This window comes from Gasterosteus aculeatus, chromosome 9, assembly GCF_964276395.1.
Source record: "Gasterosteus aculeatus chromosome 9, fGasAcu3.hap1.1, whole genome shotgun sequence".
Taxonomy (NCBI): domain Eukaryota; kingdom Metazoa; phylum Chordata; class Actinopteri; order Perciformes; family Gasterosteidae; genus Gasterosteus; species Gasterosteus aculeatus.
Window position 1 is genome coordinate 16,429,500 of NC_135696.1, and position 14,504 is coordinate 16,444,003.

The window sequence follows — 14,504 nt, forward strand, 5'->3', positions numbered from 1 at the left end:
CAGTTCAAAGCTTTTTTTTTGTAATCTGTGACTTTACTATTCCTTTTCAACATATTTTAGAGAGATATTTGGTCGAAGGTTGGCTCGCTCATTCTAAAAATTTCAAAAGGGTTTAATTAAAAATACCGTTTGTACAGTCATTCATAAAACATATTGATATCTATATGAGATTGAGCTGTGTTTCCTGGAGAACAACTACTATAAAAGAATCTGATATTTTTGCTTTGAAACTGAAGTGTCAAGGGGGCAACAGGGTTGAGTTCTCTTTTTAATCGGTCCGAATCGAAGAACGTAGGACTGATACTGGTGAAAAAATCCAATCTATTACCTTCACGCCATGGGACAACTGCATTAAACTGAAGCACTAATTCTCCGTTTGTCTTGTAATGAGACTCAATGAAGAAGAATAAAAATGAAATACTAAATGGAAAAGTGCTGCATTGAAGCCATTAACAGCTGTCTCTGCATTCTCGGGTTGAGTCTCCGTTCTAGCTGAGGATTTGGTTAAAGCGCCTGGGAGTGAGGAGCACCGCCTCAGCAGGGGGGGCATGGAGGGAATTATGAAGGGAATAACTCGGTCTAAATGGACTTGGGTGCATGCAGCCATGACAAGGCAAACCAAGAAACATGCATTAGTGATGCTGTTCTGCTACTGAGAGGCAAAAAGAGAGGAAGGCAGTTTAAAGAGACTGTAGTTGAAGTATCGCATATTTATATATTTTAGGGATTTATCGCCCAAACAAGACGTCTTCACAGCAGAAGTACTTTAGTTTGTCATTCTGTGAAGATTGTGATCCATTCTATCTGGGATGTATGTGTTCTCTACCAAGGTTGAAACCCCTTGGGTGAGTTTACCTCCGATGGCCGGGCTATAAAGCGGCAGGAATGCACCGTGAAAGATTTAAAACTACTCGGTCTTAAGAGCCGGCACTGAGAAGCACTGATCTGAATCTCCTTTATTCCCCCCCAAAAAACAGAGGAGGTAACGAAAGAGGATAAACGAAACGTACATGCGGATGACGTGGTCGGGCCTCTCAATTCCAGTATATGTCTGTGGTTGTATGTGCATATACAATCTTATACATATATATGTACATCTTATTGCATATATAAATATTTAACAACGATGTGAAGTGAGTCGCACTGAATTTGGGAAGATGTGGGCGACGTGGTCTGATTTGCAGGAACATCCAGTTTTATTTTTTTATCACAGCACGATCAACCAAGACAGCGTCCATCTCCGAACCCATCAGCGGTCTCTCTGAGGACGGATGAGCCTCTGGGTGCAAGCGGCCATATTCCTGCGGTGCACGTGCAGCCTGCGGATATCAGGACCAGGACTGTCTTTACCTGCATGGACCACTTTACGATCGGAGAGAAGGGATGATAATGCTGGTGTGTGGATTATTTGAAGTTCTCAAGCTAGTTTAATAGCAATAAAATCGGTATCATACTCGTATTCGCTCACCAAACAGATGGTTTGCCCCAAAATTTCTCCAAAGCGTGCGACATTTGAAATTTGAACCCAAATCAGAGGTGAGCAATTACGGTTAAAATCACGGTTATCCGCCGTGAAAGAACAGGAAATAAGAAGACAGCAAACATTTCAATAACATGGAACATTAACATTTAGGGATTGTCGTCTCTCGGAGGCTATGAGGAAGGGTCGGACTAGACTACCTTACAGCGCAGCAGAGCTGGTGCATGTATTATGTTGCAGAAGCTGCCCTGATTCTGCATTCCCTTCTCCATGTTCAACATCCTGGCGCCAGGTCTTTTAGACTCACATTAAAAGGGGCTCTCCCGTTTGCTTCAGTGGGAGGAAGGCTAAAGCAGACAGGTCTTTGTGCGGGCACATACCCATCTCAGTAATAAAAACGTTCATTGGATCTGATGTTCACATGAAAAGCATCTGCCTGGCGGTGATCTGGGGCTCTGCTGTGTCAGAAACCGGAGGTCCAGAAAGACGTTTACGGAACGTGCAACTGAAGCGCCTGCTGTGCGCAATGAGACACACACACCAACAACAACGCCGCCGGAGGCCGCGAAGGTTTCTAAAGAGCTCAATCTTTTTTCACTCAGTTTCATCATACACACACCTCTTGGCATTCTCTACATTTAAAAATGATGCTGGTCCTCCTCTTTTCCATTTTTTTTTACATGATTCTATCATTACTTTCCCATTTCTTTTCAAACCAAAGATGAGATACTGCAGATAAGCCGCTGACCGTCCCCATCAGTTTCCTCAGGAGACGTTTATTCGATTGGCCTGAGGGATCGTGTCTTCCCCGCTGCACAGTTAACAACAGCCAGACTGATTGAAAAGGGACCGGTTGCCCATCCATGCAGCACCATACCGGCTCCCTTACAGGGATGTGACACTTCGACTGACCCGGTGGGTTCAGAGCTATTATGATGCCGGGTGGGGGTGGCGGGAAAGGGACGCAAAGGGGGAGTCCCTTGGAGAGGCGTTGGGAGTCAGAGGGGAGATAATGAGGGAGGAAAGAGGACTGCGGCCTATTAAAGCGAGAGGGATTCAATTAATGGGTCGAGAGGAGGATAGAGTGACATTTGCAGATTTTTGGTCACTTTGAAATAAATTCCTTTACTTTGGTGAGAATAAATTGAGCGATGACGCGACTCAATTTTAATCAAGCAACATCATCTAGTATACTGAGACTGATTCCTAAATTACCATAATAATTGAGCAATTGGAGTAATAATGTTTGCCAATCAATGGAGGCTTGAATTACTATGGTGTATTTATTTTGTATGATTGGAGTATGCTGAGCCCTTTCAAGATGAATTTGCTCGAAATACGTTTTAATATATTGGGCCTCCGAGACCCCACAACTAATCTAAATTCCATTTAATCGCAGGGCAGCCACGCGAGTGGCAACGGGAGACAGGAATATGCGCTTGTCTCAAGAAGAGACGCTTATTCATCATGATAATTATTTCAACGCCTCAATTAACGTGACAGCATTATTTGCATGTGCCGCCATTTGCACACCTGTTTGCCAGTTGGTCCGGGGAAAACAGAGAAAAACAGGGCTCTTGTGTTGCAGTAAATATGTCCTTCACGTGCTGCACAATGCTGCTTATCACATATTCATTTATTTATAAGATATTATGAAGATGTACTTTAATATAATGCCTGTAATTTGTTGTTTCATACGTGAACAGGGCCTTTCTCAGAAGGGATTTGTGTATAATACAAAGGGTATTTGTGAAGCTGACAAATTGATGCTTTTGGATATTATTGCCACGAAACAAACATTACCTCAGAAATAATAACTGAGATCTGCAAGTCAGAAAAAAGGCAACTTTTACTTTGGTTCATAAAAGCACAGTTATCACATGTCTATGATCATTTACACAGACTGATAAAACAACATTTAAAAGGAGAGAATTGTATGAGGTATTTAAAATTACAGTATGCCGATGTTAAGTCCTTGTCTGTGCAGGCACAGGGTCTATATGACACGGTATGTATATGCATAACTTTACATACAATATACACACATCAGTATCAGGAGCTTTATGCTGTAGTTTTAGTCTCTTCATTTCTCAGTACTGCTGCATATAATTGAAATTGTGAGGGAACCAGAGAGCGTCTCCCCAAAAAGGAAAAGCGTGTTCCCTGCAAGTCATAACAAGATAGCTCACTGTTTGGGTGGATATGATTCTTCACATTAGATTTATGTGACACTGTGTTAAAACAAAACCAAATTATTAAATTACTTTTGGTTATAAGCTCTTGTCTATAGTATAAAAGCATGTGATGAGCCTGACAGGAAGTGCAGAAGGAAAGAGAAATGTATTTTAGTCTGCAGATAAGCTTAGAGACATTATTATGGTTTTTGCATTTAATAACTGGTTTATTTGTTAAACTTTAACCGGAGAACAGCAAAGACCACAGAATAAATGCATGCATGCATGTAATTTGTTTCATAGAGACACTCGAAAGATTTACTTTTACATTTCAATTTAATTGGGGCACATTGTTGTTCTGTTGGTCACGCTCGAGAAAATGCAGCATCCTAAATTTCCCAGAATGCAACCGGAGAGCAAACTTACTTCAAACCTCCTTTTTTCCCTAACGCTGATAATATCAATATTCGGATCCTGCTTGCTCGGAGCGGCAAACTAATTTAAGTAAAATATTTATTTTTATCCTCCTCCCAGGTGGGATAAAAGCAGTGATAAGCAAAGATATATATATATATATATATATATATATATATATATATATATATATATATATATATATATATATATATATATACATGTTTCGAAAGATAAAGGGGGAAGAGAAAGTACTCGCTACATAAAGATATGGAGGATTAATGTCTCCCTGAGTAAGAGAATGAAAGACCTCTGTTCATGAGAAGCAATAGAAATGCACCCGATTGCGTATATGGGTGCTTTAATGGCAACTTCTTTCAAACTTGAGAAAAAGCTTTTTAATACCATCTAAAAGCAGCCTTATCACGCCAATTACCATTCTTGACTATAGAGATGTTATGTAAAAGATGTTTCATTTTCTGCAGTCCTTTGTGGACTTGAGCACACAAACACAGGGCCATGTGCACATTATTAACGATCGATAGTTACTCCCTACGCTCAGTAGTGTTAACAGGGACAAAATTAGGAAGCACAGAAACATTACATCTCTCCTCATATCCCTCCGTAGTGTTGAAGTTGTCTTGTGTGTGAAGCACGGAATGACCTTCCTGTGTCAACATGCTCAGAACTAATTACCCAGATTTCTCAGTCATCTACTACTGAGCCTACACTGATGCTCAGGTGTAGCTGCCTTCAGTCTTTGTCATCTGTGGCTGCAAAAATAAATAACCTCACCGAGGACTTCCAACAGAAATCCTCTCTAAGGAGATCCTCTCTAAGTGCTCCTTTCAAACGCGGCCTCAGCGTGTTTGCTTTCTTTTTCTGTTGCCTTTTTATAATTAGCATCGACTTGGAGTGGGCTGTCAGATTCAAGTTTAGATGCACTCCTCTCTGCTTGTGAATGGCTGTTTGTTTTTCTCTGTTACGTTCTTCCTATTAACCACACTGAGCCTGAAATGTGCTCCACGATTTGAGTTGGACTTGTTTGTTGGTGCTCAGGGAGCGTGATGGACGCTGGGTCTTAATCTTACAAACGACGCCAGCGCCATTTTCATTCCTCTTCAAAAAAGAATGAAACATTTGAACTGCATTTAAATGCGTAGCCTTCTTCTGCAGATTAAACGTGGAGTGTAATTATTTTCCTCAAGATCAACACATCGATACAGAAAATAAAATATGAACAGGTGAGACAAAAGCTAATGCACTGTATGTTAAGCACACATTCAACGAGGGAAATTAAAGATGGATACACTTATTCCCTGTACCAGCTGTAAGCTGTGTTATGTTACCACAACGCATCATCCTCTATATGAGAGTAAAAGCTGGACGTACAGAATGATTGGAGTAGAAATTCAAATTGAATCAATATTAAAGAGAGTAAGCAAGCAATGCAAAGGCGTTATTTGCGTTTCAGCAGTCTACTATCTACTGTGTGAGTGTACGCGTGTTCTCGTAATAATGACTCGACCCACACGGTCTCCATATAAATTAACTTTACATTTACATTAAATATCACTATGACTCGATGCAATTTTACCCTCTATGGCAACAGGGCTTTTAGACTTGTTCCCGAGGTATCAACATGCAGTTGCCGTTTCAATTAAATGAGAACTGTTTTAATGATCATAAAACACACTGGAGGTCGACAAGTGGCTCTAAGACTTACACATTCGTGCTCTCCTAATACTATTAAGATGAAACAGGAATTGTAGCCACATTTACGGCTTCATATGTGGAAATATCTGTATTTGTCCGTTGTTTTGTTTATCGTGTGAACCCTTTTCTCCAGTGCACTTCAAAAAACACCCGTCTTTGATGCTGTCAATCCCTTCAGGCAGAGACCATAGAGTAAAGATATTCTTTTTGGATTTTCATGTTAGGAAACTTTACCGGAAATGTCTAGAAATAGAATTCAAACACCACGGCAGCTTTTATTTTCTCGACGACTTTTTTCTGTTGTCTCCTCGAACCACACTGGGGTGTTTGTATGTGTCAGCGTTGAGAAAAGATGAAGGATGTCAAAAAATATGTCACTAATTCTGACTGACTTCTGCATTAGCGCACCAGTCATCATGCGACTGTTAGTGTGTACATGAATGAATTTATTGTAGCCGAGGGGTCTGATCGGCCATAATCCTCTGAGCCGGCCGAGACGCGTCAAGAAGAGCACTTCCTAATATTACGCTTGAAACAAAGGACTCACCAAGGCTCAACTCCACTTGAGGCCGCTTCGATTTAAGAAGAACACCTAAGAGAGAGAGAGAGGGGGGGGGAGGGAGTAAAAATTAGGAAACAAAGATCTAAAACACATTTGCTCTGGTTGACGATGAAGTCGTATGAGGCTACGACCAGTAATTGCTTGGATTAACCGGTCAGTTACTTTTAAGATGAATTAATTCAAGGGTTCAGTTGAAATGTTGTCCAACTTTTCAAATGAAAAAGGGTAACGACACCCGTAAACTAAGTGGCTGCAATCTTGTTCTTGTTCACCGGCACCTCTGGCTGGACAGAATCTTAATTAACAGAAAAAGAGGATGGTATTCTAAAATGCCCAAAGGGAACGAAGGGGTCTGGAAATGCCAAAGCGATACGCGGAACTGTCCGTCTGAGATTATACCAACGCCGACTGGGAGGAGAACCCGTTGACCCTGAGGGCTCAGGAACCAATGACAAGCGGAGGACTGACGCTCACCCTGCCCGTCTCACATCCGTCACTGTGCCAGATCCAGGACACACAGCCAATGAAACACCTGCATGATGAGGCAACACGTAGCGGGGGGGGGGGGGGCTAAACCACGGAAGGCCCTTCTTGCCTTGCTGGGACACAATTGGCCTCTCTAAGGCTCATCAAGCCCGATAATGGGCCGTGGACACTCGATGCTCACTGATGTATGGGAGCCGCACTACCTTAGCCGACAGTCATTCTATATAATGAGGATCCTTCACTTAAAATGATTTACTTTGCTTTGCAATTATTTCAGTCACCGCCGTCTTCTGGCCGCTTGTATTTTGAGGCGGGTCAATGTGTTTGTAAAGCCTTTCATCACACTTGAAGGTCCCCGCGGAGCGCAAGTCTACTTCGATCGGACGAGAAAACAACATGATGCAATCCTAACGCAAGAAACAGCGGAAGGCGAGATTTCACGTCGGGAAAAGATAAAAACCTAAAATAACACCACCGACCGCGGACCCGTTATCATCTGTATAATTAGCGGTTGTCACAGTAGTTCTCCTGGGATCTTCCTCTCACAAAGAAAACAGAGCTTCCTACTGGACCACAGGTATGCAAAAAAATAGAAGATCCAGATACATGTTTAGAACTGGCAACCCCCTCGGGGAACGGATTGTTAAATACAGTACAATACAGTTACATTCACTTACATCTTTACAAAGGACGGGGACCAGATGCAGGGCTCTTGGTAATAAACGCAAGCAGCATGGAATCCATATTGAAATTCAGTAAATAAGGACTTAAGGAAATGAGGGCATTTATACCGCGCCTTTCTAGTATTCCAATTACTCAAAGGTCGCCACCCTAGATGATGACCCGCTTTCAACCCTGAGCCGCAGTCGGCCCCTGACGCGTTGACAGAATTGAGATCTCATTCTCCATTTGCGGTGTTTCCGAAAGTGATCTCAGCTCGCTGCCAGGATTCGCTGCTACGTGCGAATCCTATCTCCACACGTATGCATCTGTTATGCATACGTGTGGAGTAACCGTCTAGTTAATCAAGTGCACACACACACGAGCCAATTATGTACGTAAATATACTTTCTGTGTCACGATCTGTTTTTTCACATTACTTTCATCTCCATCCCGATCCTCGGGGGTCACGTCTCCTCGTGTAATCACCGCCGAGGCTTCCTTGTGTGCATTGATGAAACTTTAATAAGCCCGGGCTGAGCCGGTGCCAGCTGTCGGGGTCTTGTCCCCGGTGGCATCGTAAGGGGCCGTCACTTGAGCGGCCCAGTTACTCCGGACGACTCCACCTGTGGTCGTAACCGCCGCGTCTAGTAGAATGAATCGAATCCAGGTGAGGAGTGAAGCCGAGCCTGGGTCCGATGTCGGTTTTGGGAGAACGATCGCGAGAACAGCCTACGGTTGGCAAAGCAACCGGACGTACTCGATACTGAAGCAGGAGAAGGAGGTTGGAGTTAAAGGATGTTCGATTTCGGAGCACAGCTTGTGCCTCTGTCACGTATTTAAAGAGGGATCACGGCAGATGCATCGGTTAAGACAAGACAAGCACCAAGGGGCTCTGCAACATCTTTGAGAAGGAATACATGAAATGAAAAAGCGTAGTCCCGGAATCTGCCGCTCACACCCTCCAAACAACTGCATAACAACTTTTAATAAAAGGCCAGGGACAAATTATGCGTACACAACAGGAGGGCGGGACACCCGTTATGTACACCGTGACACCTTTCTGGTCTTTGAGCAGCAAACGCACACCATGTCATTAACCTCTCGGTGGGAATCAGGCTGACCCAAACATAGTGTAATTACAATAATTACCCATCACGCAGAGGGGGCAGGGGGGGCGAAAGGTCACGCACCCGCAGCGTCCATCTCAATCCCACCTCCTTTAGCACACGAGCCTCACAGGTGATTCAGCCCGCGACGTGCGAGGGAGAGTGGAACAGGTGCGCCATTTAAAATCGATATCTGCTGGCATTGTGAATATGGTAATAAGCCCAGCGAGGTGGCGGGCGGGCGACACATGCAGATGTAACTCCTGGAGGGGCCTGAAGCAAATGGGGTGTGCCTGCTCCCAGTTTCATGGCTGGCTCTCTGGAATAACAGCTGCACCTCCAATCTATCACCCCCCCCTCTCCTCCAAGTCCGCGGGTGGTATTGGTTGGGAGAAGCCCCGCTGATGGGAGGAGAGCGAGTCATTTTCTCTGGATGTGCGCAGACGAGGTGAACCGTCCCGAACGACAAAGTTTAATTAATGTACAGGAACTCGAAACCTCCCGTCTCGCAGATGATGGTTTAACCCTCATCCCGTTGTCATTGCCAGCAGACACTGGCGAGGAACCGGGGGCAGGAATGCGCACGTGGGATTTCTCCTTATTCCTGACTCTACAAGAAGAAAATGGTGTGAAAAAACGCTCCATAATGCAGCCTGTCGCCGCTCCCGTCTTCGTCTTGTGCCTCCAGCTCAGCCCAAAAAAATCAGGCAATTTCCAAAAAGAGCTTCGATAAAACCCCCTCGCAGGGGCTACAGCACACATTGTTAATCACTCCTGCGTATCCTCTTCATGACAAGACACTACACGCAAAGGCCTGTCTATTAACGGATCCTTCTTATGTTTTGAATACCGTTTACTTTGGATTTAGAGAGATGATATTAATAATTCCCCTATGTGGCTCACCGTGGGATCTCACATTCCCGAGACACGACCGTAACATTCGCTCGATAAACCGGGCCGGCTCGGCATCACACGCCCGCTATGCGCAACCTTTCTTTCTTTCTTTCCGGCTCCCTTTGTCACATCCAACCCTCACAGCCGCTCTCCTCGGTTCCGCAGTTTAAATTGCCTAAAACAACACCTGCACCTCCTTTGTGATGATCCCCCCCCCCTTTGTGATGATTCCTCAGCCAGGCTCACGTGCCGCTAACGCGATTGATGTTTGCACAAACAGGCATCCTATTAGGACAAGTGGCGCTGAATGGGAGAGTGAGTTATCGTCACATTACTGCCCTGGGAGATTGAGAGGGGACAGATGGGTTTGTTGCCAGCGTTTAATGAAGTGTTGTGAATCAGTTGGGTGCGCTGAGAAGGTCTCCACTGTCACCTAGATGGCAGCTGTAAGCGCGTGGGGGTTAACAAGGGCACGGAGTGAGACGTTTCGCCCTCCCGATGTCAAGGATTGTGCAATCAAAACGCCATCAATTACATCGCGGTTTCTTTTCTTTTCTTTTTTTTTAACGCACGTGCGCGCGTGAAATGAATCATGAATAGTTAATAGGTACAAATTTTACACCTTATGGTGGGGAGTTAAACGCCAATCAAATCCCACCTTAATAACTACTGAACAACACCCGTCAAGGAGGAGGAGATAAACTATTTCACCTTGCGACTGATAATGCAGGGTTGTCAACTTGTCTCTTGTGCAAAACACGGTAATTGTGTGCGTTGCTCTTCCCTTTTTGTCTCCCAGGATGCTTGAGGAAAACAAAACAGAAATACGCTGAGGTGTTTGTCATCGCCGCTATACTCCCACACCTGTCAGGTGTCATCTCCAAATTGTGACTGCATGCGCGATTCTATAGCAGGGTTCGCATTCGGGTCATAAGTGTAATGCAGGATGAGCATGTGTGTGATAACGTCTGTGCATTTGCATGTGAGGACTCACCGGTTAGTATGTGTGTGTGTGTGTGTGTATGTGTGTGTGTGTGTGTGTACATTTGTTAGCATGTCTGTAACCGTGGATGTAAGCTGGTTCGGCGTGTATCCGCGGGGTTTGAGGCAAAAGGAGACGAGGCGTCGCGAAATAGCGCTTTCTCTTTCCACGCCTCCGTTTACTTATCCCCGCGGATAAGATGATGGCGTTGAGCTCGCACGCCAATGCGGATGCTTAGCGACGCTGCACGCAGCGACTATCCTTTTGGTGAGCAAAGGTATTAAACTTGGAGAGCGGGCTTTGTGGCATCGCTGATACGGTTAATCTCTTCAGCGTCCTCCTGTTGTGTCGGCCACCGAGACATCTAGTTTGCCTCTGCCAAGGGTCATTAGGGACAGCACACTCAGGCAGTACGGAATACGACTTGCATAGAAAAATACAAGCAAAGCGTGTACACACACACACACACACACACACATGCGTGCAGGACAAGCGCAGACCTGCATCACACAGGGACCTATGTACAAACAGAAATGACAACAACACACAGTGTTTCCCATGCTTCAAACTCTGCACAGCCACGAAAATCAAATGTAATGTTCCCCCGAATAGTCTTCTCTGACACGATTGACCGCATTTTAAAAGAAACGGGTTGGAGATCTTAAATGCAACCACACTGAGAGAACACTTAACTGGAAACCTGTAGAAACGCAAGTTTTCAAAATACATTTTCAGAGTTTTGAACTTGGCATTGCTCCGAAAAATTGTAAGTGTAAGAGTGGAGGCCTTTCAACGTAATTTTTTATGACTCACCTGGACACACTTGATTTATGACGTATAATTGATGTTCTCTTGTATTAACTGTGACAATGTGACCTCAGCTGTCTAACACAAAGACGTTCCACTGACTTCAGTCATTCAGTGATTATCGATCATCGTGCATTTAAAAGTCTCTCTCTCTCTTTCTCTCTCTCTCTCCAGCACACACTCCATCTCTGCAAGTGAGCGAGAGAGAACAAAAAAACACTGCAAACCCAAATAGAGGAAAAACATGCAAAAACGGATCACGGAGACACGCAATTCTAGAAAACGGGGGACACTGTCCAGCAGCGGGTTCTAAAAGCAGACTGGGTGTGAGTTTGACCGAATGAGGGGGGCAGAGGAAAGACGGGTCAAGAGACAGACGCGGTCAGCTCACCGGCAGCGGTCAGTCCTTCAGGGTCGGCGTTCAGCTCCTTCATGTCAACCATGCAGTGTCCCAGTTGTTGGGCGCCGTCCTCCATCTGTCCACCAGTCCTCCGTCCTCCTCCTCCTCCTCCTCCTCCCCTCCTGCCTCCTCCACGAAACACCACAGTCCAGTCCAGTTCCCCGGCTCACGCGCAGCCTCCCCAGCGGAAAAGCTGTCACAAAGATAGCGATCCGCTCGCCTCGCAGCCTCACAGCGTCACAGCTCGCTCTCCGCCAGCATCAGAGATGCCTTCTGGAAACTAATACGGAGGAGAGAGGGACCAGCGAGGGACCGGGAGCAGCAGCAGCGGGAGGGAGGGAGGGAGGGGTTCGTGGGAGGGAGGGGGGGGGGGGGGGGGGGTGCGGATACAGAGGCGAAGGGAGGAGTAATGACGGAGTGAGACTCGGAATGAAAGAGAAAGTGGGACAGAATTGATGTTATGTGCGATACGCGGCTCCATCCATCAATCTCGGGCTGCCAGTCGAGCTCCTCGACCGAGCTGCGCACCCACAAACTCCGCCGCGCCGCCTCTCCTCATGCGCTCTCTCTCGCTGCGCAGCCGGCGCTGCATCCAGACACGGCGGCAGGGGTCCCTGGGATCTCTCACACCCGTCTCCCTACTCACCCGTCTCCCCTCTCTCCGGTCTCCCCTCCACCAATCTGAATGAGCGACTTGACTGCTGAGCTCCGTGCGATGAAGCCGGCGTTGTGCGGGGTGGGTTTTTGGGAAAGTTAGCGTAGTTAGAGAGAGGGAGGAGGGGAAGGGGAGATAGTTTCCTCAGTGCAGAGGCAGCATGAATATTACTCAAAATGACAACTTTGCAATGGGATTAAATCAACAGGTTGAACGCAGGAATTGACAGAGAGTATTGATGAATCTTGTCATCTGTAGACAAAATGTACACGCATCATGGTGACAAACTGGGCTGGAAAATCTGCAAATATATTGTAGCTATATATGTACACACACACTCACACACACACACACACACACACACACACACACACACACACACATAAGTATATATATATATATATATATATATATATATACTTTTGAATATATTTTATATTGTGTAGTTGTTAAATAGTTTTTTTTTCCCTGTTGTTTTTATTCTTATATATATTCCCTTTTCACTTAATTGTATGTACTGGGTTTTGTAACAGAGCACATGTATGCATAAGCACGAGGGAATAAAGCTGATTCTGAGTCTATATGATGAAGAGCATAATGCCGCTGTCTTCCTCAGTGTGTTTATTTGCTGCCCATGCCGGCTCTCCGCCCACTCGTACTGTGAAGGTTATTGTTAGTTATTTGGCCACCAAGGCCATGATGCTTCACTAAAATCAATTCTAATTTATACCCAGCTGAATGGAGAAGGTATCGTGGTCCGAGCTAAAGCTCAATAAAGACACTGAGCCCAAAGGCCTAAAACTCCTAAAGGAGGTAAACACAGACAGAATGTAATATAAAACACCTAAAAACACGGGAACAAAGGGGATAGCTAGTGAATTCTAATCTTTCACAAATTGGGGATCCAAGCAGTATTTCTATGATACTTGTATTTCTATGTGAAATCTTGGATCCAATCCAATCTTGGATTGGAATGGACATCATCCGTCCTATTATGCGTGTGACCTATGCAGAGTACCAACAATTTCCATTAGGACAAAAATGAATCTCAATTTAGTTTATTGATAGTAAAATGCTGATTAAAATGTCTAAGTTGTGGGTTGTAGCTGGTCTTCAAGTAAGCATGAAAATGGACCTGAAGCCATATATTGTAAACTGTAAAGGACAAAGTTGACAATATGGTATAAAGTGAACAAAAAGGCTTTTAAATCTCAGGTAACAATCTGGCAAACAATTTGTATTGCTTATAAATTATAATATAACACCACCAAATAAGAATGAAATCAGTGAAGTAATTTTGTATTAAATTGGATTTATTTTTTAAATTGGATGCATTTATTTTAATATTGCCTGCCATTTTAACTGCCTTCCTCTGCCATGACTCTAAGAAACATGCACAACATTTTCAATGCACAAGAGATAAAGGAAGACGTGTAAAAAACAGAACAAATATGGCTTCGTCCCACTGTTTACAACTTTAGCTTTAGGGGGCAACAATTAGTGTTTCTTTCTTTGTTTAACAACTAGTGGAATGTAAAGCTATTTCTTAGATTGTCAGAAACCTCAAAGGATCCAATCAGCCTCCGGTCAAGCCCGAGCAACATCGGGGCCAAAGGGCCACGTTGAGCTCTCGAGTTTCCTTCAGCTGGCTGGTCTGGATTTGGGTTGGTGCCAAAAACCTAAATGAAGATAAATTGGTCCCTGCAGGAGCAATAAGACAGAAGATGAATCCACTTTGCACCAGGAGGTTTCTTCTTCACTTTCTACTTCTCCATCCATTCTTTTCCCTTCTTCCTACTAGTGCCCCCCCCACCCCCCTTTACTCCCTAAAACCATCAAGAGGAATTTTGTCTTTTAATGAAAATATGGTGGCACGCACATAGACACAAACACACACACACGCGCGCGCACACACAAACACACTCCAAACCAAAGCAGAGAGGCAAACACGTCTGTGGAGTGATACATTAACATTCTTTTACAGGCGACATCTGTTGTCTTATTAGAGCCTGACGGATAGAGGGGGCTGGAGGAAATCAATAGACATTGCACTACAGATGGAGAACAGTACAAGTAAGCTGAGGAGAAAATAAACATGCTCTTTTTTAGCTATTTGGCCCCAAATCCTGCAGAATGGATTCACTCATTCACCCATTCCAATAGGA

The 14,504-nt window shown here is 44.6% G+C and overlaps 1 protein-coding gene across 2 annotated transcripts in view; it reads right to left on the reverse strand.

Moving 5' to 3' along the window:
• inpp4b (inositol polyphosphate-4-phosphatase type II B) overlaps positions 1–12,385 on the reverse strand; it is a 90,272-nt gene extending 77,887 nt beyond the window's left edge. For both annotated transcript variants that reach the window (XM_040185634.2, XM_040185633.2), the window contains exons 1-2: positions 11,676–12,385; positions 6,332–6,376 (exon numbers count right to left, since the gene is read on the reverse strand). In XM_040185634.2, the coding sequence (XP_040041568.2) occupies positions 6,332–6,376; positions 11,676–11,760 (130 nt within the window). In that variant the 5' untranslated portion in view covers positions 11,761–12,385. The remainder of the gene's footprint in view (positions 1–6,331; positions 6,377–11,675) is intronic.
• Positions 12,386–14,504: the final 2,119 nt, after the last annotated feature.